Source organism: Brienomyrus brachyistius, chromosome 11, assembly GCF_023856365.1.
Source record: "Brienomyrus brachyistius isolate T26 chromosome 11, BBRACH_0.4, whole genome shotgun sequence".
NCBI lineage: Eukaryota > Metazoa > Chordata > Actinopteri > Osteoglossiformes > Mormyridae > Brienomyrus > Brienomyrus brachyistius.
Window position 1 is genome coordinate 27,352,749 of NC_064543.1, and position 23,891 is coordinate 27,376,639.

At 41.5% G+C, this 23,891-nt stretch overlaps 1 protein-coding gene across 2 annotated transcripts in view; it reads right to left on the minus strand.

The window, feature by feature from the left end:
- The window catches only part of LOC125751500 (tumor protein p53-inducible protein 11-like), a 29,038-nt gene that overhangs the window by 3,045 nt on the left and 2,102 nt on the right, over nt 1-23,891 (minus strand). For both annotated transcript variants that reach the window (XM_049030366.1, XM_049030365.1), the window contains exons 2-6: nt 6,099-6,287; nt 3,142-3,200; nt 2,944-2,992; nt 2,349-2,445; nt 384-485 (exon numbers count right to left, since the gene is read on the minus strand). In XM_049030366.1, the coding sequence (XP_048886323.1) occupies nt 384-485; nt 2,349-2,445; nt 2,944-2,992; nt 3,142-3,200; nt 6,099-6,227 (436 nt within the window). In that variant the 5' untranslated portion in view covers nt 6,228-6,287. The remainder of the gene's footprint in view (nt 1-383; nt 486-2,348; nt 2,446-2,943; nt 2,993-3,141; nt 3,201-6,098; nt 6,288-23,891) is intronic.

Sequence of the window (23,891 nt, forward strand, 5' to 3'; positions counted from 1 at the left end):
TGGTCTTTGAAAATACAAGACAAAAAAAGCAACTGATAAATAAGTGTTGTCCTCTTTTGACTGAAATGATTTGAAACAGTACGTGGATCATATTTTAGATGTACCAGAGATTTTAGCCACTAGAGAGCAGTGTAGATTGAGAAACTGTGAAAATATTGTAATCCTGTATCTATCGTAGTAATCCACCAGATGGAAGACAGAGAGGGGAAAGGAGGAAAGAAATACATTCAGTCATCTTAGTAATCATTTAGTCATCATTTCTATCAATGGTTAAGCAATAGAAAACAGTGCCAGCTGGTCAGTTAAACATTTCACTAGCCCCCACTGTCACCCCATGTCCCATAGTCTCCACAGACCTAAAATTTGAGAAAAATTGACTTTACCTAAAAACTGGATTGCCAAGTAGCAGACCTCTGCCAGCAGGCTCCACTGAATAATAACCTTCTCTGCAGTATGCAAACCTTTCCACATGATTAAAGAAAGACCTGCGGGAAACAGCGGGGGGGGGGGGGGGGGGGGGGGTGTCAATAGGAGGCGATAATGCAGTAATGCTGATCAAATAATAGCTTTCTTTAATCCTGTAATTGCTCCTTATACTATTCTTCAAAATGCATTTTTTCCAGGCAGTTCAACACCTTAACTTCACCCAAATAAGGAATATTGCACTAAGAAATATCAGGTTTATGCTGTTAGTTACTTGCTTTTTAGGGACTTTACTTGCTTCCTTGTCCATTTGATGGAAATGGATCATAACTTAAATAATCTTTTTTTTTGTTTGTTTTCCATCGGTCACGCGCAAAACTGGGTCCCTCCCATTTTTCTCACACATGTTTGACAGAGCTGCTTCTCCACCCCTGCCATGTGCCATCTGCCCTGAGGATTGTTCCTGCCCTTCCCTGATGCCATCCACGAATTAAAGTCATATGTGATAGACAGCCATTACACAACATGGAACTTCAAGCATAAAAACACTGTATAGGAAGTGGGCCGTCATATGTGCAGAGGTATTCATGAAAACAAACGCCACTATCTCTGTGTAATGACATCACAGCCATGCCTTAAAAGGGCTGCCATGAAGAAAACTGTAGTAAATGAAGTTACTGTGCCCACAGATACACAGAAACACTGACACTTTAACCAGACACTTCACATGCACCCTCCCGCTTACAGTATGTGTTGGCAAATGCCGAAAGCTGTTCCCAATAGCAAGATGATGAGAAAAGAGGGGCGAATGTAAGGGATTCTGAGATGACTGGGAGGCCTCGAGGGCATCTCCAGTCTTTTGTACAGGTTGGCATCGTTTCTACAAAGGCCTCACTGCAGTGTATGCTGGTCTCAGACGAACATCATGAAGAATGTCATTTTAGAAAGACAAGAGATTTTCCATTGTGTGTTTTCTGAAACATATGCAATCACAATAACTGTTTACATTTCAAATAAACTGCAAGAATTCTTCTTGCCAAACATAAACAGAACACTAAAAATAACTGAAAGATAAACTCAAATGTTTATAGTTACCACCACAGCTGTCAGTGAGGATAGATAAAAAAAGATGACATAATTGTCAAAGCAGCATGTGACATTTGACAGTGAAGGAAAGAGTGTCTCCCCCACCCCATTCACCCTTAGCACCCAGAATTCCATAGGGCCTTTTGAACTATTAACACATCTGGATAAAGCAGAGCCTAGCAGAGACTTCAGTATTTTCCACAAAGTGTCTCTCTGCACTGACCTACAGGTTTGTTTGACTTGCACTGTTGCGTGCAAAAGACAAATATCATCAAATTCCACTTTCCAGGAAGGGCCTACAAGAGATCTGCTCTATGATTAAGAGCTGAACCACAATCCGAACCACCAAATTATGGCAGTTAGAGGATTAATATTTCCTTCTTATATACAATGTACAGAGTAACTGGATTTTCTTAATTTTCACATCTGACTACCCACCCCCCAAATTTCTAAGAAAACCTATGCACATCTGCTTATCTTGAACCAGTGACAGGGCTGCCAGTTCTCACACATCTGGCGTGATGCTCAGACTTTCAGACTCTCACGCAAAAAGTCTCGCGGCAAATCTTTATCATTCCATTATAAACCCAAAAAGCATTGGGACAGTTTGAAAACCCTACAGACTATTTACAAGTAATAAAACTGTTACATTAATGTAAATGTGTGCGCATGTGTGTGCAGACTTGTCATAAATTGAAAATCTCACACCAGTCACCTGACCCTGCAGTGACCACAGGCATTTACATAAAACCATGTCTAAGAACTGGCTGGACCCTGATGTGCAACAAGAACAGTGTTACTGGTTCATCTCAAGGTGGCAGAAGGAGAACAGTCCTTACTGAGAAGTGCTCCTCCATAAAGCCGGATGGAAATACTGGCGGCAAGAAGCTTCTCTTTGAAGACTGTTTCGTAGAGCTGGCTGGGGAACGCAACAGCCTACAACGGGTAAAACATCTGATATATACAGGCATTTGGATGTTCACATTCAGCAACACTCAAGAAAAAAAGAATACAGTGCATAGCAAACAGCCCTGAATGATTGGTATGTGTTTGAATTGTGGTTAGTCTATGAATCCTTTACGTTTTATGTTAGCTACACTAACATACAGTAAGTGGCAGCATTGAAAGAACAGGTAGATAATATTACAAAGCCTACAGCATGTACTAACCCAAAGGAGTTCCCAGTGTCTCTTGCTTTCAAAGTATACTGTACTTCAGGATCAGTACTGCCACGAAAGTACTACCATCACCATTACCGATGACTCATAAAATGTCTAAGACCAATTGCATACTTTTACTCATGACCATTCCACCAGCACATGAACAAGGGTTCCCATTGTCTAATGAGCAGATAAAAGAATGAATCGCCCCAAAAATGGTGAATATAGACAAATACTGTTGCATGATAGGCATGATGTTCTGCACACTACTCACCATTAAAGCCACTGCAGTAAGTGTGACTGCTGAAATGAGGATCCAAAACCTGAAACAATGCATATCACAAGGGTACAACTCAACAGGAGGTTCTGCAGACCACAAAATAGATAGATTATGAAAGGACAACAATAGCGAAAAGATCTATTTTATTGTTCTACTCTTTCTTACAGTAAGGCTCAGGAGGAGATATCTTACCTGAGTCCTACAGGTTCTCTCCCCCCAAATTTGGATTCATTTCCCAGCATCTGACTGATCTGCAGAGAAGAGATAGAAATTATCCATCCACCCATTTTCCAAACCACTTATCCTACTGGGTCGCGGGGGGTCTGGAGCCTATCCCGGAAGCAATGGGCACGAGGGAGGGAACAACCCAGGATGGGGGGCCAGCCCATCACAGGGCATACTCACACACCATTCACTCACACAAGCACACCTATGGGCAATTTAGCAAGTACAACTAGCCTCAGCGTGTCAGACTCGAACCTGGGTCCCAGAGGTGTGAGGCAACAGTGCTAACCACTGCACCACCATGCCACCCTACGAGATAGAAATTACAAATTTAAAAAATAAGTGACACCAGCAGTAATACTTTACAAGTGATCTATGCACACATTACATTTTACATGCACATTGCTGCGTACAACAAACAGGAACTTTATTTTAAACGGAACTACAACAAAAGAAACGACAAAGGATCACAACAAAGGCAAGTTGGTTAAATGAGAATAAACAAGGGCTGCGACTACATGTGAAGAAAGGCAAAGGGAGCACTTGCAAAAGCATCTACAACAATCACACAGGAACACTGGTGGGTGACACATACTGTACAATGGCCAACTAAAGAGTAGAGCAACGGCAGGCCCATTTAAACACAGGTATTGAGATGACAAGAAACAGGTGCGGGACATTGACAATAAACCAAACACTAAGACTAGAACCAAAATCGATAAGGTGTGACGACTAAACAATCACAAACGACTTAAACACTCAGAATGCGTTGGGCAGCGACACCTATTGGCCAAGAAGGGAAATAACAGACAGAACAGGCAGGAACTGATCCTGATAAATAACAAATACAATAAAGTTACAAACCAAACAAACCCCCCACAGTAGTTATAGTGACCAATTAAATGGTACTCAGTGCTTTGTCAGAGATCAAATCTGAAGTGCACAGAATCCATATACATGCAGGTTCTTACTCTATCATTCTTAATGACCTACCTGCAGCATTTTGGTATTTTTTTACCATTCTTAAAATAAAGTGCAACAAAAACTACTCCAAATTTAGTTGGTACTATATTTCAACGTGGCATCTCTGGATAAACGGATCTATATAAATATTACAGACAATTCACTGCTTATTTGGTCAGTTAGACCAAGGAAAACGAGCCAATGAAACCACGAGTGAAATACACGAAAGCACACAACAAACGGTGTTGTGTTTGAAAATAGGGAGATTATGGGCATTCAAGTGTAGATGAAGCAGGCAAATTGCCTCTGCTGTTAAGCCACTGAGTTCCTCCTGAAGATGGCCCTGCAGGTGCGTTCAAACAGCAGGCATGCTTTACTCCTCTCTCATCCTCCCTGGGAGATGTAGCACACCCACCATGTAAGCATCTGTGTGGAGGTCTCATTGCTCCGCTTGATTTTTACACCAATGGCACTGCACAGCTTTGCCAGCAAAGACCATTAATAAAAACAGGACCCCCTCCCAATGTTTTATTGGACACATTTCAGAAGCTGTCTATCACTGGCATAATTATTTCACTGCACAGTGCTGGCTTAAGGGAGAAATCAACGTGAAAGCAGGACTTACTGTCGCCAAATATGTGGGACAGACAAAATGAAGCACCAAGTTCAAAGAATAAACATCAATGCAAATTTGTGACCATGCGTTGCTAGGATTCCCTGCTGGAATTCAGAGCAGATGACGTAGACCTTGGGCTGCAGATCTACTTTGTTTGCAACCAAACAAACCACGATAATGCAACACAGAAGTCCTTTACTGCAGGACACAGTCAGCAAGAGAGAAGAGGACTGATCTGTGGTTTGGGCTACAGGTTCAGGTAAGGGAAGGGAAAGGACCAAATTATTCAAGCAAAGAAACCTACAATGTTCCATTACTTATTCAGTTATTTTAATAGAATTAGGACTAAATATAGATCGAATACAGTGTTTCTCCACCTCATTCGGCATTGATTGGTTACTGGAAACAACTGGAAACAACTGAAAGGCAGAACGAGGCAGATTAGATTCACTGTCTGTGAGAAAGACCATAGGACTCTACAAGGAAACAGCTGGCAGCTTCTTCTCACTGCACAGAAAAATCAACAGTGTTACATTTTACACTCAGAGTGTTCATACTGAAAGTGCAGTTTCCATATAAATACTTATGCTGGTATCTTACCCAGATAGCATCATGTTATTGTTTCAACGCTGAATTATAGTTAAATGCGTTGAATGATGGTCAGCGTTACATTCTCAGCGTTGTAACTGAAGTGATTTTTGGTCAAATTTTCAATATTGAAAAATTGATGGTGGCAAAACCTTGATTCAATGTTGATATAAAGTGAAAGATTGAAGATCAATGTTGTTTCAACCTTTTTGCCTGACATGGAATCAATGTCATTTCAACATATGTGTGCTATCTGGGTTAACCTCGCCAATTTTACAGCGCAATTACCACGGAAAGCCTTCATGGAAAAATTGGAGGAACTACACTACCTTACTTGTAAAAAATAGTTTTATGACAATTCTGACAATTCTTCAGAAATGATAGCTTGGCAACAGAATGATACGCCTCCATCATTTGCAGTTAGGAGAGACAGTGCAGTGGACTCCTTAGAGAACAGCTGTTTTGATATGTTTTCACCTGTCCTACATTTCTGTGATAGACTGTGGCTGACCTGGAGGGGGGGGATCTACATCTTACTACTTACATCTGGACTGCCTACTTACATCTGTTTAGCAGAACTGTTACAGCCTAAGTTCCTGATTGAACTATTGAGTCCAATAGATTGCAGGCAGTCCAGTTTGCTGTATGAAACACTGATGTATTCAGGATTTGAAACTTCAGCAAAAAATAGCTTAGCAAGCAGGGCCTAATGTCCTTTCACAGACAGAAGGTCACGTCAAGCCACAAAACAACTGACCTTCGACCTGTGCACCTCGCCGTCATCGTCCTCGCCTCCAACTCCCAGCACCTTGCGTGTCTTCAGTCGACTCACCAGGTCAGTCTGACTGTGTTTCTTCATGAGGGTGGCTTGGGGTTTGGATGCCATTTTGGTGGTAGGGTGGAACGTGAGCTCTCAACACCAGAAAGAAACGATCAGGAAGAACTTCTGTAACAAGAGAACAAGCTTGATGACCAGACAGTAAACACTTTTATTTCAGCCCTCTGACATCAGCGCTCTGTGGGTTCTTGAACAGAAGCACATTTCCTTTGCTGGCTGCAGGAACAACGCTGTGGTTTAAGTCGGCGCCCTCACACAGTCTGCAGAGCACCTGATGCTGTTTAAGACCCTCCCACCTGGTTCCATTTTCACAAACCCCAGTTCACCTGCAGTCATACGGGAAACCACAAGTGGGGAAAGAGAAATGCACCTTCTGAGTACGTCCTTCACAATCTGACTGAAGTCTGCTTGCTCTGCCATTCTGAGTTGTACCGCTTCACACTGTAAGCTCCCGTTAAATGACAAACTCCTCATTCTCATCTTATTTATTAGAATCATTGCACATGACCTGATTTCCTGTTGAGGCCATAAATAATCACTTATGTTCACTCTTTAACACTCATGAAAGAAATTTGGCCAATATACAGATTCCTGTCCAAATGTAGAACCACATGGGTGAAATCAATTTTTCCAGAAATAATATGGAAATGCAAGATAGATTAACTTCTAAAGGGCTTCAAGAAAGGAGGTTGAATTTAGGGTTGAAGGGCTAAACAATTTTTATATTTTTAATTTTGACAAAGAATTTCAGAAACTTTTCTGACTAATAAAAATAATCTTAATGTCACAGAAAGGCTTTAGAAAAAAATGTTATTAAACTTGAAATATCATCCAAAGCCAAAAACCCGTAAAAGCCTGTCCCAGCTAATAAGAGAAATGTTCAAAAAACTTTAGCCAATATTATATGAAGGTCTTCTCAAGGTTGGCAGAGAATGTTATTAAGGTTATGTTAATTTCCACGTTTTACATTTTAGCAAAGATTGTCAATGTCAACATAACATTATTACCCAAACATTTTTTGACACAATTAATGTTGAAACATGTTTTACAATAAAATATTATTGTAACACTTTACTTAAGGCCATGTTTGTAGTAATTTATAAACATATTCCTAATAAATAATAATGCATTCATAAAGCATTATAAACATGGCTATACATATTTATCAAAAGGTATAACAGACTATGACCATGTATATTATGCATCCTTTATGAAGCTCTCATTTATAATGCACTATAGATATCTTTATAATGCATTATAATGATTGGTACAAGTATTAAGGATGCTTTGTACTGCATATTGTAATATAGATGAGAGCTTCATAAAACATTTATAATGCATATTGACTATGATGTGTTATGACTTTTTATAAATATTTATAGCTATGTTTATAGCGCTTTATGTATGCATTACAATGTGTTATGAATGTGTTTATAAATTACTAAAAACGGGGCCTCAAGTAAAGTGTTACCAATATTATTTTCCAAAAGAGCTACAGTATAAGTGTCAGGACCGCCCGAGAAGCGGGTGATCGTGCTGGCAGGCGAGCAAGTTGGAAGCAGGCGAGCAGGCAAGAGCAGGGTGAACGGGGATTTATTTGACAAACAGGGTGCAGGGAACATCTCACAACGACTAACATCAATGACAGACAAAGGATTCAGGCAAGACATGGACTTAAAAAGACAGGACTGGTTGAAAATAATCAGACACAGCTGGGCACAATCAGGGAAGCACACGTGGATAATCAGGGGGGCGTGGCACACACGAGGATCGTACGAGCGGGGCGTGACAATAAGTACATGCTATGAACACACCATTCGGCGTTGAACCCATGACCTCTAAGACCTTTGTTTTTATATTATTTGTCTTAGTTGTAGTAGCAGGTGTAGTAGTGAGATAACATTCTGGGAACATCAGGAAAACTGGACACTTTGAATGTTTCCATACCTTAATTGTAACATTCAATAAACTTATTGTTTAGTGGGGTTTGCAACAGAAAAAAGCAATTTTGCAGTTGTGCTTGTCGGCTGATTCCCTGCTTGTATGTTTGCTCATTATGGAACTTTGTATTTAAATGTTAAGCACATGGACTTTTGCAGGAACTCATCTGTTAAATGTTCTTGACCATTAACATATCAGGTTAGGCAGATTTTAGCATACAAAAGACTAGAAAGTGAGGACTTCTCTGTAAGAACAGATATCAGTTGGAAGACCTTCACTCAGCAAAGAGTCCTCCATATTTAATCTGAAGGTTTCACCCTTTATAGGGGACAGGCAGCCATTGCTGAAGACTTTTAATGGTGGAAGGGCGGGGGGTGGCAGGAGGGTAGTGCTGATCTGTGTTCATTATTATATGACAAGTCAAACAAAATATCCGATGAAACTGTTTCATGCTGCACTGCCTATCTGGACTGATGGCGCTTTTCCAATGCCAAGGAACTGATGCTTTTCCACTGTAAATAATGTGAGTCGTACCCAAACTGTACCCATGCTGACATGGCCCTACTTACTAGAAGTGCGGAAAGTGTGATTAAATCAAGCTGCAAGTGCCATTTGCTTGCTCAAAATGCATGACATGCAAAGACACTGGTGATCTATGTCGATATGTATGGATTATCTGAAGGAAAAATCATATAATCTATATCACATCATAATATATTGATGATAACTCAGAACTTGAAAATTTATGACCTCCTCCTTAAAAAAGTACTACAGAAGGGGTGAACAGAGTGGATTCATAATGCAGATTTATGCAAGTGAATAGTAATTCCTCTAACATTTGCTGCTAACAGAGGGCAGCGATTCCCACAGACGTGCTAACAGAAATTAGCACATAGTAAATCATGAAGTACGGGTCACTGTCACTCTCCAAACCCAGGAACACTTTTACCAAGCCAGCCTTTCTGCAGAGGAAAACTTAAGTGAGTTGGAACCGTGCTGTAACTAGTCTCTCCTCACAGTATGGTTCGGGAAGAGTTCGGGTACTGAATGACAGTGGAAAGATGCCATAAATTATCATCATTTATCTACACACAGACATTACCGATAAAGGCTCTTAGTTATGGAACAACAATGGATCCCTACAGACACTGAAAGCTGGACAGCAGGGATTACAGGATTTAATCTGATTTAATAAATAAGCCTATAATCAGTTATGACCCAAATGTCCATGAGGGGACAGAGAGTTTAATTCATATCTGTTGGATTCTGCAGACCCTCCCCCCACTGCTATCATCTCTACCACTAAAACACTAACACTGTTCCCCATAAAAACAGTGATTCACAATTTTGTTCCTGGAATACCCCCTGCCAGAGGAACTGGATTGATACCCACAGTCTTAAAAGACAAGGAAAAAAGGCTAGATGGTTTTCTTGTCATACCTTTTTAACATCAATAAGCAAAAAAATAAGCAAAAAAAAAACATCAAATAAGTTGCAGTCCTGTGGGGAAATACGTTGGTAATGAGACACGTCATAGGAGCCTCATCTGCACTAACAAATGCAAACATAGCAGCTCAGTACAACAGCGGTGTGCAGAAAAGCTACACAAAACATGTCTACTTGTCCATCTAGCTTTCTGTATTCTTTGAATCCCAGCTGTCATTATCACTCCAGAAGTCCCTGATGTCCCACATGATTAGAATCGGCTAACCGACTAAAATAACCCATCTCTGTTATTTCCCTGTAAACATTTAACAGTCATGCTGTTTTCCCGAGGTTTATTGCACAGTTCCATCTGCTGCATGTGCTGTCAGTCACTGTCTTGCTCTACCGGTGGTGAGCACTCAACTCTCCCAGCAGCCCTGGTGCTCAGCTGACAGGATGCATCACTGCACTGATGCAGTGTGCTTCTTCTGAGTCTCCTCAGCTAAAACGACACAGTGTGTGTGTGTGCATCTGTGTGTGTGTGTGTATGTGTGTCTGTGTGTTTGAGTGGGTATAACTATCCTTATGAGGACACAATGTCCCCATAACGTGATAAATATCTGTTTTTTTTACCTTATGTGGACCGGTTTCCTGGTCCCCTTAAGGGAAAACTCTATTTTATAAAAATCAGTGACTGCTATGAAAAAACTAAAAATGCAAAAACTCTTGTATTTTGCTTGGTTACTTATGGTTATGGTTAGGGCAGGGTGGGGGTTAAGGTTGTCATAGTTAGCATTAGCATTTTTCCAATAGAAGTGAATGAACGGGCCCCATAAGGATAGGTATACCCTACATGTGTGTGCGTGTGTGTGTGTGTGTGCGTCTGTGTTTCTGTGTGTGTGTGTCTGTGACTGTGTATGTGTGTGTGTGGGGGGGGGGGTGGTATTGTGCTACTGCACTTCCAGGAAACTCATCTACTCCATGCACTACTTCAAGAATATAAGGTCGTTCAGTTCCCAGTTGGCTGAAACACTGTAACACTCTTTACTGTTAGAGTTTAAGGTTCTTCTGAGAACACGATCCAAACAATGGGCTATAAAATATCAAAAAAAAGAAGCCAAGCTGTCACTAAACTTCCTGCAGAAAACATTTAATGACATCTATGACCGTGTTTCTTATTAGTTTTATACGGCTTCCAATCAATGGCAGGTGCAGATTGACATTTATATGTTTGTTCCAGCACAAGCCTCATTAGTTAAGCAAACAAAACACAAACTGGTGGATATGAGTCAACTATAACCTATCAAGAGAAAACAGCAGGCAGCACATATACTGTACTGTGTAATACTCTGCACACAAAAACATCACAAAGTATATTCTGCATAAATAATACATGATGCATGACACCACGCAGTCAAGACTGAAGTCCACCTACTTTCTTTTGTTCCCCATATTAGGCTTCAGGTCACCACAACCCTAAGTGAAACAGATATTTAAAGCTGATGAGAAATGTATAGATAATAACTATGACAAGCTACAACTTGATCATACAGTTTCTTACAGCTAACAAATCCTGGAATGGAATGGAAGGATATCAGTGCCACAATTTCCTCTCCTTGGGGCTGGTATTTTAACCAGATTGTTAGGCAATTGGTATTGGAAATAGGGGTGAGATTAAAATCTTATCTAGCTCTGATTTAAAGGACCCCAGGGTATTAGCTTGCGCTACACTAGCAGGAAGACTATTCCATACTCTAACTACACACTGTGTAAAGAAGTGCTTCCTCAAATTCATTTAATTAAGACTAGGAATCATTCTTGTAGCCCTACATTGAACCCTTTCCAAGGCAGCATTGTCCTTTTTAAGGTATGGTGACCAAACCTGCACACAATATTCTAGGTGGGGTCTTACCAAGGAATTGTATAATCATAACATCACCTCCCTTGACTTAAACTTCATACACCTAGAGATGTAACCCAGCATCCTATTGGCCTTTTTTATTGCTTCCCCATGCTGGTGAGAGTGAGACATACATCAACATACACACTGAGGTCTTTCTCATAATGAGCTACCTTTATTTCAGTGGAGCCCATAAAATATCTGTACTTTATATTTCTGCTCCTTGCATGGATTACCTTACATTTATCTATGTTAAATTTCATTTGCCAGGTATATATCAGCCCAGTCGCTAATTAAATCAAGATCCTGTTATAGCCTCTGTGCTGCTAGTTCAGTATCTGCTACACCACCCACCTTGGGTTCATCTGCAAATTTAACCAGTTTACTATATGTATTGGTGCCAGTATCATTCATGTAAATTAGGAACAATAGTGGTCCTAAAATTGAACCCTGCGGTACCCCACTACGAACGCAGGCCCACTATGACATTGTGCCTCTAATAACTACTCGCTGCTTCCTGTCTGTTAACCAGTAAAGTATATTACTTTTGATAAAAGTGTCTGCTAAATCAGTAAAAGTAAATAAATATATTTCTAATAAAAAGTATACAGCTTCTTAATTGGTGTTATATTACCTGGGAGAATTCAGCGGGGTGATAAGACCAAATTTCTCTCATCCATCACCCAAGCATTAGCAGCTGCTCACCTACTGTTAGGCCACATGGTCATCATCCAACCATGATAGATTCAAGAGGTTTATTCATCACGTACACAGTCATACACGTATGATAACCCTGGTCACTCTGAGCAGCTGTGCATGATAACAAAATATAGAGAAAAAATAAGGGAAAATAATAATATGATAGAAAAAATACATGAAATGTTCAACTGTACATAATCTATATTTAAGTGGTAAGAGGTATTTTGACTGTGCAATATAAGTGCAATGTGCAAGAGGCCTGAGGTATGTGCCAACAATTTGGACAGTGTGAAGCAGAACCTAGAGGCATTGAGTATTGTCTTGATTTAGGAGCCTTATGACCTGGGGGAAAAAGCTCCTCCTTGACCTTTCCATTCTGGTCCTAAGGCTGTAGAAGCGTTTGCCTGAGTTCAGCAGGCAAAACAGAGAGTTATTGAGGTGGGATGGACCCTTGGAGATTTTTGTTGCTCTGGTCCTACAGCGGCTGTTTTAGATATCTTGCAGGGAGGGCAAGGCAAATCCAGTGCAGTGCTCAGCTGCTCTAACCATCCTCTGCAGGGCTTTACGGTCCCGGGCAGAGCAGTTCCTGAACCATGATGTGATGCTCATGGTCAGGATGCTCTCTATGGCAGCCGAGTAGAAGTCCTTAAGGACAGCAAGAGAGACCCTGAATCTCCTCAACAGCCTCAGATGGTAGAGCTGCTGCCTCACCTTGCTGACCAGAGTACGTGCATGTGTGGACCAGGTGAGGTCCTCCTGTAGGTGGACGCTGAGGTATTTGAAGGTGCTCACCTTCTCCACTGTAGCACCATTAATGTGGACTGGTGTGTAAGAGCCCTGCTGCCTCCTGCTTATGGGCCAGAAGGATCCCATCATGCACTGCCTGGTCACCCATCCATGAGGTATGGGCCTCCTGATTCCAAGCACCCAGCCTGGCAGTATTCCAGATGTTCATTACTATCACAATTCAAGAAAATGGTCTACTAATGGCCCAGCGATAGCACCACGAATGTTATGCTGCACTGAATTTGGAGTCCACCCATTGTACAACAGCTGTGCCTAAATCTATCATTCTGCTCAGCAGAAACCTGTGCAGATCCGAAGGTCAATCAGCGCACAGCGGTAACAGGATGAGCGCTACATGTCAGATCAGAGACCTCACTTCACAGAGGAAGCTAAGCAATGAAGACACTGGCCACAGCAGGCGCTCGTCAACAGGTTCATGCCACTTCAGGTCAACCCTTTTGTCAGGTTGACAAACTGACCAGCCACAAACCACCAGATTTTCCCTCCAGACTGACAGAAGACCAAACAGGCTCCTCACTTCAACACCAGATGATGAGACTTCCAAAGGCAGTTCTGCCTTTGCCATATCAGGCCGCTGCATCACACCTCCAGGATCGAGGCTCGAACCCTGCCTCTTCTGTGTGGGTGTGGAGGCTGCTTGTTCTCTCCATGCTGTATAGCTTTCCTTTGGTACTCTGGTGATTTAGACTCATGTGCTGCAAATTTCTTACCCCCATTTCTTGCAGTACATGTGTGCAGGGGCTCATGAACCAGGGAGGACGTGTGCCCCCCCAATATTAAATCTGGTTTCATTCATTCCCTTCAATAAACAGACTTTTGTATTTAAAATGTGTCCCCCTCCCGATATCAAACTCACTCCTATGCCATTGCGTGTGTGTCCTGCCATGGACTGACATCCCATCCAGTGTGTACCCCTGTGAAGCCTGTGCTGCCTGGGGCAGGCTTCAGACCTTCCTTCCCCTATGATGCCACCCAGAATAAGCAGTTGGATGGATGGATGGATGGATGGATGGATGGATGGATGGATGGATGGATGGATGAAATTTGAGTGCCTCAAGTGTTTAGACAAGTAATCTTTGAATACAAAATATTCTATTAATACACTTGGAAATGAATATTATTCATAGCCACTTGATCCTTGGCACTGAAAATCAACCATGGAAGAAAAATGAATAATAATTTTGTTGATAATAAGACTTCTCACAAAAGGCTTAAGGATCATAGATCAAAGAAAAAAAGAGGAAACCCATCACTGACACAGAAACGGCCTGCATCGTGCATGCTCTGAACACTTCAATATTTTATAATGCCATCTGTAAACAACATCCTAACATGACATATAAATATCTTACCAGGCAGGGTTTTAGTTTGCTTACTACTATGTATACACACAAGGATAGAACTCCTGATAACCTTTCTGAGAAAGAGTGAATTCATAATCCACATAGGCAGGTAGCATGAGTGCCTAGAAAGCACTTATGTACATGAAGAATAGTCACATCATAATGAGTGTACTGGATCAGCACAAAGGCACTGATTTACCAGCTGCCATGATTAAAGAATCTGAAGGACTGACACTTTATGCAAGTAAGACGCTAATGACACATGTGGGATAAAATATTAATCACCATGTTATCCAATGGTAATGCGAGGTATATTGTTCTTCCTCACATACAGTACCCTGGCTGCCTTTTATTTCTAGGCTCTGAATTGCATTGCCTTCAGATCAAGATACGACTTTCAAATCAAATGAAAAACATTTGTCATGCCACATATTGAGCATTACAAACTGATCTAATACAGCACTTCCCATTGCCTAGCATGGGGCACTCATCCAAAATACAACTCAGATTTAGGGTTACTAACATTAGAAGCTGCATCCACCCATTTTCCTAATATCTATTGCTAAATATCCCCATTTTTACCTAAATTTGAGAATTATCATTCTCAATCACAGTTATATTAATCAATTCCTCTTCGGCATAATTTAATGTAATTTAACATTGTAGCTTCATTTCCATACCATCCATCCATCCATTCATCCATCCATCCATTCATTCATCCATCTGCCATTCCACTTAGAATGCAGAGCTGTGTCACCAGCTAAGATGAAATACTTATATATGGGATGCATGGCTAATATAAATAAAACAAAACACAATAAAATAAAATAACATAAAAAACAGACAAGTAGACAGACAGACAGACAGACAGATAAACAGACAGACAATTGTAAGAATATCAAAGATGCCCCAGAAGGCTTTCTCTCCTCATCATCCATGCATCTACATGGCTAATATTCACCTGCTCCACAGCAAAACAACCTGCAATCTCCTACCGGTTGCTAGGCAATGCTCCCTGCTGCTTGGCTCAGCCAGAGATCCCACATGAAGATTTGACCCCATCATACACACAGCAATAGATACTTAATTTTATTGCTTTTCATAACTGTATCACTCCGTATTTAGGGCTTTGCCTGTCTGATAATGGTTACCATTTATCTTTCTGTCATGGCAACAGTAAGATGGTAAACAGTGGGATACAACTGACTCACTTCTTGTGCCAAGATTACAGTGGAAGAAAACAGAAATCAGTTGATCTTCACTTGACTGTTTCTCCTTTGGAGTTTCAGATTGGAGTTGCAGTAGCTTAGTGGCCAACACATGGTTTCATTGGTTCAGATTTAGTTACACTACAATTTGTATAACTGGTTAAACATCTGTTTGAGGAATGGCTGTATTTAGAAAACTTGCTTAAAACGAGATCAAAAAGATTACTTAATTTCTGTCTATGTAACACTGCAATAAGATTACAGTGTTCTACCCTCTCTGAGGTACACAGACCAGGGAGTGGTCAGATCTCTGTAGGTGGATATACTTACTTTTGATCTGGTCGGTCTGATGGCTGCCTTACCCACAGAGTAGCTGTTGCTGTAGCGGATTGGCTCCTTCTGATGGTGTCTGATGTTACTCCTTTCATGAGACTCAGGTTAAGGCACTCCTTGGGTGTCTAATCTGTTGTCTCAGTGCATGCTCCAACTGTAGTGAGTGATGTCTCATTGAGGGACATTATACTCACAACTTTGCTCAGTGGTTGATTGGTGGCGACGAGATGGCACTCCTCTGGTCATGGGTGACTTCAATGCCACCACTGGCACTGACAGGGCTGGCTGTGAGGATTGTGTCAGTCCCCATGGGTCTGGAGACCGTGGTGATAGGGCTCCATGTTCCTTGACTTTGCATAAGGTCAGGGGCTGCGGGTCGCTGGATCCTCCAACACCCTGATTCGTATTGTTGGACTCGATCCTCCAATACTGGTGGTGTGGCGAAGGAGATCAATCACATCCTCGTGGGCAATCACTGGAGGCTCCTGCAGAGTTGCAGGGTCTACAGAAGTGCCCAGATTGTGAATTCTGACCACAGACTTATTGTTGCTACTCTGAAGATTCAACTGAAATCCAGTAGGCTACCACCTACTAGGAGAACAAAGCTGGACTTAGCCAGACTCCAAGATCAAGCTGTTTCTGATGAGTTTGCATGCAATTTGTGTGAAAAACTTGCAGACTTGTGTGCGACTGCTGACTCTAATGTGACGTAGAAGACCTTCTGTTATAAGACCCTGAAGGTAGCTGAGGGTTGTGTTGGTGCTGTCAGTGTTCCCAGAAGGAGGTGCTTCATCTCACAGGGCACCCTGGATATTATGGAGAGGAGTCGCAGCACACGACTTGGTGGCAACTGCAGTGTGTACCAGGAACTGAGAAGGATGACTGTCAGTCATTGGGCAGACAAGGAGGCGATTGTTATATGAATCTGTGAGCAGGTGACACATCATCTGTGGTCCAGTGACCCATGTCCTGCTTACAGAGGAATCGAAGCATTATGTATATCTGACTCGGTTCCTCTGAGACTTGCAGTCAGGGCGGGTAATGGAACGGTCCTTACGGGTGACACTGCGGTTGTGACCTGCTGGGCCAGTTACTTTGAGCAGTTGTTTAAAGCTGACCCTGCAACCAGGATGTTGGACATCTCTGGGTCCATGGTTCTCGAGGCTGGTCCTCTAGTCAGCTGTGAACCACCCAGTCTCACTGAGATTGCAAAGCTGGTGAATCAGCTGAGGGTAGGGAAGGCTGCAGGGATCTGTGGTATCCAGGGTGAACTTCTCCAGGCTGGTGATAAGGCTGTCCTCCTGGCATTGCAGGAAATCTTTGCTTCCATTTGGGAGTTAGGCATCATCCCAACTGAATGGAAAATAGGACTTGTAGTCTTTATTTCGAAATGGAAATGGTTATCGCCTGGAACTCAAGGGGGATAACACTGCTTTCAGTGTTTCAGTAAGGTCCTTGCTAAGGTCATCCTTAACAGGATCCGTGATCACTTGCTTGCCTGTTAGCAATCGGAGCAGTCTGGTTTTACACCTAAGAAGTCTACCATCGACTGAATCCTTGCACTGAGGGTTGTGCACGAGCACACGTGCAAATATCAGCAGAGGTTATTTGCAGCCTTCGTAGATTTTTGTAAAGCATTTGTTTCAGCTGATCGAGTTGCCCTGTGGGACATCCTGAGACTGCGGGATCCCCCTGAAGTTGCTGGACGTCATGACTAGCCTGTACACTGGTACTGTGAGTGGTTTGCAGAGTGGAGGGAGTAACCTCTGTGTTCTTCCTAGTTGATTCTGGGGTTCGCCAGGGGTATGTTTTTGCTCCTACCCTGTTCAATGATTATATGGACTGGGTATTGGGCAGGGTTGTGGGGTCCAGCAGCTGTGGGGCATCCGTTGGTGAAGAAAGATTTACTGATCGTTGACTTTGTCGACGATGCTGTGGTCTTAGCAGAGTCAATGGAAGCTCTGATCGGGGCTCTCGAGAAATTGAGCGAGGAGTCTGAGTGTCTGGTATTGCGGCTGTCCTGGATAAAGACCAAGATCCAGGCATTCAATGACTTCTTAGACACAGTAGTGTGTCTGTCTGCGGGGAGAATGTCGACCTTGTCAACAAGATTTACCTACCTCGGCAGCAACATTCATGTCTCTGGTGACTCTTCCTATGAAGTCAGCAGACAGACTGGAATAACATGGAGGGTCATGTGGTCACTGGAAAGGGTTGTGTTCATGATATCTTTGCAAGAGGACGAAGGCCCAAGTCTTTAGAGTCCTGGTGCTCCTTGTCTGGCTGTATGGCTATCCAGTGAGCTGAGAAGAAGACTGGACTCCTTCAGTACTGTGTCTATTCGGAGAATCCTTGGGTACCACTGGTTTGACCTTTTGTCGAATGAGCAGTTGCTAGGGGAGTCCCAAATGAGGCACATTACCTGCATTGTGAGAGAGTTATGTGGCAGGTTTCCCTGAGGCTGATCCGGCTCGCAGGATCCTCATTGCTGAGGACCCAAGCAACAAGACCAGGCCAAGGGGACGCCCACGTAACACCTGACTGTGGCATATGGATGGCCATTTCCGGAGGGTGTGACTGGCCTGTGTATCTGCCTGGGGGATTGTCGGCTGGGATCTCGAGGAGTTTCACTGTGCTGTGGGTGCAGCAATGCGTTGCATCAGTGCCTGCTCCCCAACCTGATCTGACTGTTCTACCCTACAGGACAGTGCTCAGAAGACACACTTATCAGTATCCTTTGGGATCAGTAAGCAACGAATGAAAAATTAATTACAGATACACTCTGTCAGTCATGCTAACACAAAATAGGAAGCACTAGTGCGAGAAAGGACACATTTATAGTAATAATATAATATTAATAATATGAAACCTGAAACAGAATGAACAGAGTAAAACACCAATAAAATAATAAGCAATAATCAGAAAAACTGCATAGTAACATGCACAAAATCTGTACTGAATAAATGTATGTGTTTGTTAGATTATTCTTTAGAAATCCAGTATGCTCTTATGTACCACAGCTGCTTATGCCTTCATTGATCCTTTCATCACCTACACATTAAAATGCCATAGAGCCTTTGACAAAAACTTTAACAAGAAATCCATATGCTAATACCTAATGAATAAGCATGTGGTGAAATAAGCCTTTCAGTTGATCTTTTATGGACAACCACTGAAACTAGATTTAAAACAGATAAACATGACACATTCTCTTAATAAACTATTAGATCTATATAATGTAACCCACATCAAACGATTTATTACAGAAAAGTGAATCGTTTATAAATCTGAACACATATAAGTACGAAGGTGGATGGATTGTGATGTGTGTCTAATAACTACACTTCTAAATTCTTCTTCCTATTTCTGACTGACTGGAGAAATCTTGTTAATCTGCATAACATCTCAATACAAAAAGAAAAGGAAAAACAAAGTCAGATGGAGTTTTAAGGTTTTAAGGGTGGTGTGGATGGTTCTAGCCATAGCCAGACAGCAGAAGCGTGTATGTGGAAGACTCAAAAGGCACATGTCTATAATAACACCTCCAGGGAGCTGTTAGCGTACGGATGTCTACCTGGTCACGCTTGGTAAACAGGTGCTATTTTCCATTCTCACAGACTGTTCTGAGATTATAGCAACTCAGCTGAGACAAGTGGAAACTGAAAATCATATCCATTTATATCATAAATCAATCTACTGGGCCTGTCTAACTTGTTTTGTAAAATAAACTCAAATTAATAAATAAGATATGTGTCGCCCAGCTCGTCCGATCCTCGTGTGTGCCACGCCCCCTCATCATCCACGCGTGCTTCCCCGATTGTGCCCAACTGTTGCCTGTTATTTTCGGCTTGTTTTCTGTATATCAGTCCATGTATTGCCCTGTTTGATGTCGGTCATTGTTGTTATTGTTCTTGTTGTAATTGGAATGTGTGTCTTCCTACCTCCCGCTAGTCCAATTAAACCCTCGTCTACCCTTATTTTCGCCTGCCTGCCTCGTCTTTCGCCACTTCCAGCCTGCCTGTCCTCCTGGAATCCTGACAATATGGACTTATATTAAATGAATAAACCATTTACCTACGATGAATTAAAATTACATTAGAACCAAGCTCTAAAAGATCTTATTTTCGCTTTGTTCCAGAAATAGGATTCATGTATTACTGTAAGTCTTTGCTTCATAATAATTTCCCTGTCAGATCAATAGTCGATCTTATCTTGTCTTCTCTTGGTAGGAAATGTATGACGTAAAACAAAAACTACAAATTACTTCAAAATTCCACATGCATATCTAGTGACATAGGCAACTGTATAAAACTGTTTTTTTATATATTTTTATAATCATATACATAGATAGTTGTCCTTCTCAGTTTACTTTAATCACTATGAACAGCAGACAAACATAAAGATCTACAGGATGTATTGCATAATGGATGGAATTCACTTTTATTCTTAAAATGGCATCCATTTCAAAAGCAGTCTGTCAGAATCTGTGATCAGCTGACAACACCCATCTGCTTCTTCTGAACTTTCAAGTATAAAGAAAAAGGTGAAACTAAATTCTCACAATAAATCTGGCAAATTATTTGTGATGCATCTAGATAATGTATACTTCAAAGAGCACAAGATATAATATTAACTAAAAAATTAAAGAATCACCATTAAATCTCTAGTAACCTTTATACATCCAACTGTCAAGCGAAACCCTGGAGGGAAGCACGGACCCAGAGATGCAGGACAGAACGATGTTTATTAGATCGAGCAGGCAACGGTCTTTCACGGGGCAAGGCGAGGAGAATGGTCGTGGACAATCGCTGAGGTCGGTACCCAGGGTGGTCAGTCCTACGGACAGGCACGGGACACTGACACGAGGGGAAGGGAAGAGGAGAGGTCCAGGGGCTGGCAGGAAGGGCAGGACGGGAGGTTCAGGAACAAGGGTTGGTCTGGGGAAGGAAGGCAGGCAGGGTGAGGAGCACACGGACGAGGTTAGGAATGAGGGATCGACACGAGACTAGAAAACGCTTGGTACTGTAATGGAAAATTGGCAAATACTTTGCGGCTAGTGTTGCGTGCGTCCCTCCTTTATAGTGCCCCGTATGGAGCCTTATTGGTTGCCTCTTTCGATCCACGCCCAGGGGGGTGACACCAACCAAGGCAAAAAAAACACAGTTTTAGTATCCTACTATAATTATATTTTGTCAAAGCAATCTTTTAAAATGGTCTTTTATTTAAATATCATACAGTACAATGTAAATTTGAAAGAACAACCTGAAAGCATACTTGACCACCACAGCTTGAATAGGCCTGAATATTAGAGAACACAGTTCAAAGGTTATTTATTTATCTATCTATCACAGTATAGGAAAGAAGGTGTTCAGATGCAGAAACCAAAATGGGATTAGAAGTAAGCAGCTGAGCATCAGTCTGCAAAAGCCTTTGAGGTCTCTGTATAGAAATCATTAACCATTAGATATCCAGTTCATAGGAAATAGATGTACAGGGACAAGTTCAGCATATTTACTAAATTTGTAAGTAAATAACATTGCAAATGGGAAATCTACAGTTTTGTGTTAATCTGACTTCAATGTAATTTCACTTCATTGGTCAAGTACAATAGTCTTTCCCCATCTGAAACAAATTACAAGTATTTATACTCAATTAACTATATTCCGTAAGCATGTTTCCAAGACACCGTTGTCCCTGCCCATTGTTTGCATTAATAATACTGCCTGTTGTGTTCGGTTTCAACACGTCTTGATGCCATAAATTAGCAGAAATATGAGCGGGGGTTGCATGACCATGACCAGTGAAATAATGCAGCTTCTCCTTTAATGTTCATAGCATATCGCTAAAAACAACTAGCTATAATAAACACAAACAAAAATAAAGCTTTTAGTGGCACATGATAAAATTCAAAGTAGGAACACAGCTACAGACAGTGACTTTACTGGCTTTACTGTCCTCGAAAGACTATAGATGTACTGTAATAGAACCACTCAAGGGAAAGAGAAGCATCGAAGAGTCAGCCCTCAATGGTCTACTACTGTCAGATGATATGGTGGTCCTGTGGCTGGCTTAACTGATAAAATTACATCTACATCCTTTTCCTTAGTCTCAATACAGTACAAGATGTAGTCAGCATCCTTTTCAGCATTGTGGTCATTAAGGACATCTTCTAGAACCTCAATACATGCTTATGTTAATGTGAATTCAGGACACCATAAAGTTTAATTAGCTCCATACAGTGTCTCTCACTTAGAGCAACTTGTCTAATACATATCACAATAAAAACCTTTCATGAAGAATTAAAGAGCAAATTAATGGCATTCATTTGAAGCCATTGTATACACAATATATAGCACAATATATAGCAGGTTGTTGAAAAACTGACTTAGATCAATGTATTCCTATCTAGAGGTCAAGCTAATGTGCTTAATTTTCTTCAGAAGTAACCTATAAATACACAAGGAAAATTACAGGAAGAATTTTAAAAAGTTCCAGCTAAGAAGAGTATGAATTCATTAAAAATTAAAAAATTAAAAGATCTTCTTTCTGGTCATATAAAAAGTGCAGGAATACAAATTACAACAGACATAAACATATAGAGAGACACACACATGCATTCACACACACCTGTGCTCAGAAATCATCTTAGAGAAGCGAGGAGCAAACACCTACACGGAAATTCATAAAAGCTGTAAATGTTCTCCACTGTGCTCTGCCAAACCATTCCATTGACCACCTGGCCTCATAAGCAAAACAGGACATAAAGGAATGAAGACCTTCCTATCTGGTTATGATTACCCTAGTGGTTAGCCAATACCAGAGACAGACTGTTCAGGTCCAGAAAGTAAAAATCCAGACCAAGAATTTATCTCAATCAACCACTGGAGTACTCTGTGACTATGACTCTTTATGTTCAACTAGCTGGTTGAAACAAAATCTTGGTCTGGATATGTACTTTCTGGACTTGAACTTTGCATCTCTGGCCAATGCGGGCACTGGCTGTGCTGCTGAAGCAGACTTTAACAGCAGAATTCCTTACCTTGTATGGCTGAGTAAAGACATTACCAATCCTAGCAACTAATGTGTGCTAATCCCTCGTCAATGACTCATAAAACTTCAAACTATCACTCATTTAGCTAAAATAATTCTGGCTCATGTTTCTTCAGGAAGACTACCTATATAAATGTATTTTTCCTGTTTACTGTAGTAAACATTACAGTACCTTAATCTCTCAGTTACTAGCCAAGTACACCTCCTCTGAGCTGTTTTCCTGAAGGTCCCTATCTTGTCTCCCTGTGTTTCATGAGATTGAACCTGATATTATAAATGATAATCTGCTCCCAAGGTGTCTACATGGCTATACATCTGGAACTAACCTAACAACAATAATGTTAATTCTTAATCAGATCTGGCCCCTTCACCAAATATGTAATGAATTGAGGCCCCATTTGGGGAAAGTGCTTCTATGTGACGAAATAGGCAAGTAATAACAGGAAGTGGCCAGTAATCTGTTTGACCGTGCAAAGCTGGCAACGTCTTCTGAAGTTAGAGGACCAACCTAGACTCCTGTCCTCAGGTTCAGAATGTTAGTGTCACACTCAAATCACCCAAAATGTTCTGCTTTGTGTCCCCTTCCCCTTCGTCTCTTACTCTGTGTACATGAAGTGTTTAATTTGTCCCCAGTATATAAACATGTTTTGATATCCGCCTGAACCCCCCCAAACCCATTTTCATTTTAATGAACCCCCACCACTATCACCAATGCCTAAATAGCTTCTTGCTGCCAATCCTCATGCTGCCTATTCTATTCCACCTGTGCCATGGGTCCACCCCAGAGCATGGCATTTATAAATTATGACAAAATAATGTGTTTTTCTTGGATGCAACAACAGATAAACCAGCCACTTACTGAGTGTGTTTACAGACAGGTGCATACCCTATGGCAATGCAACCCTTAACATGTGGAGCTCTCCACAATAACACAGGTGCTCTTTGTGCTGGAAAATAGCCTCTCATCCGTCAGCCATCGATGCTGTAACGCTCCTGAGCCCAGTTC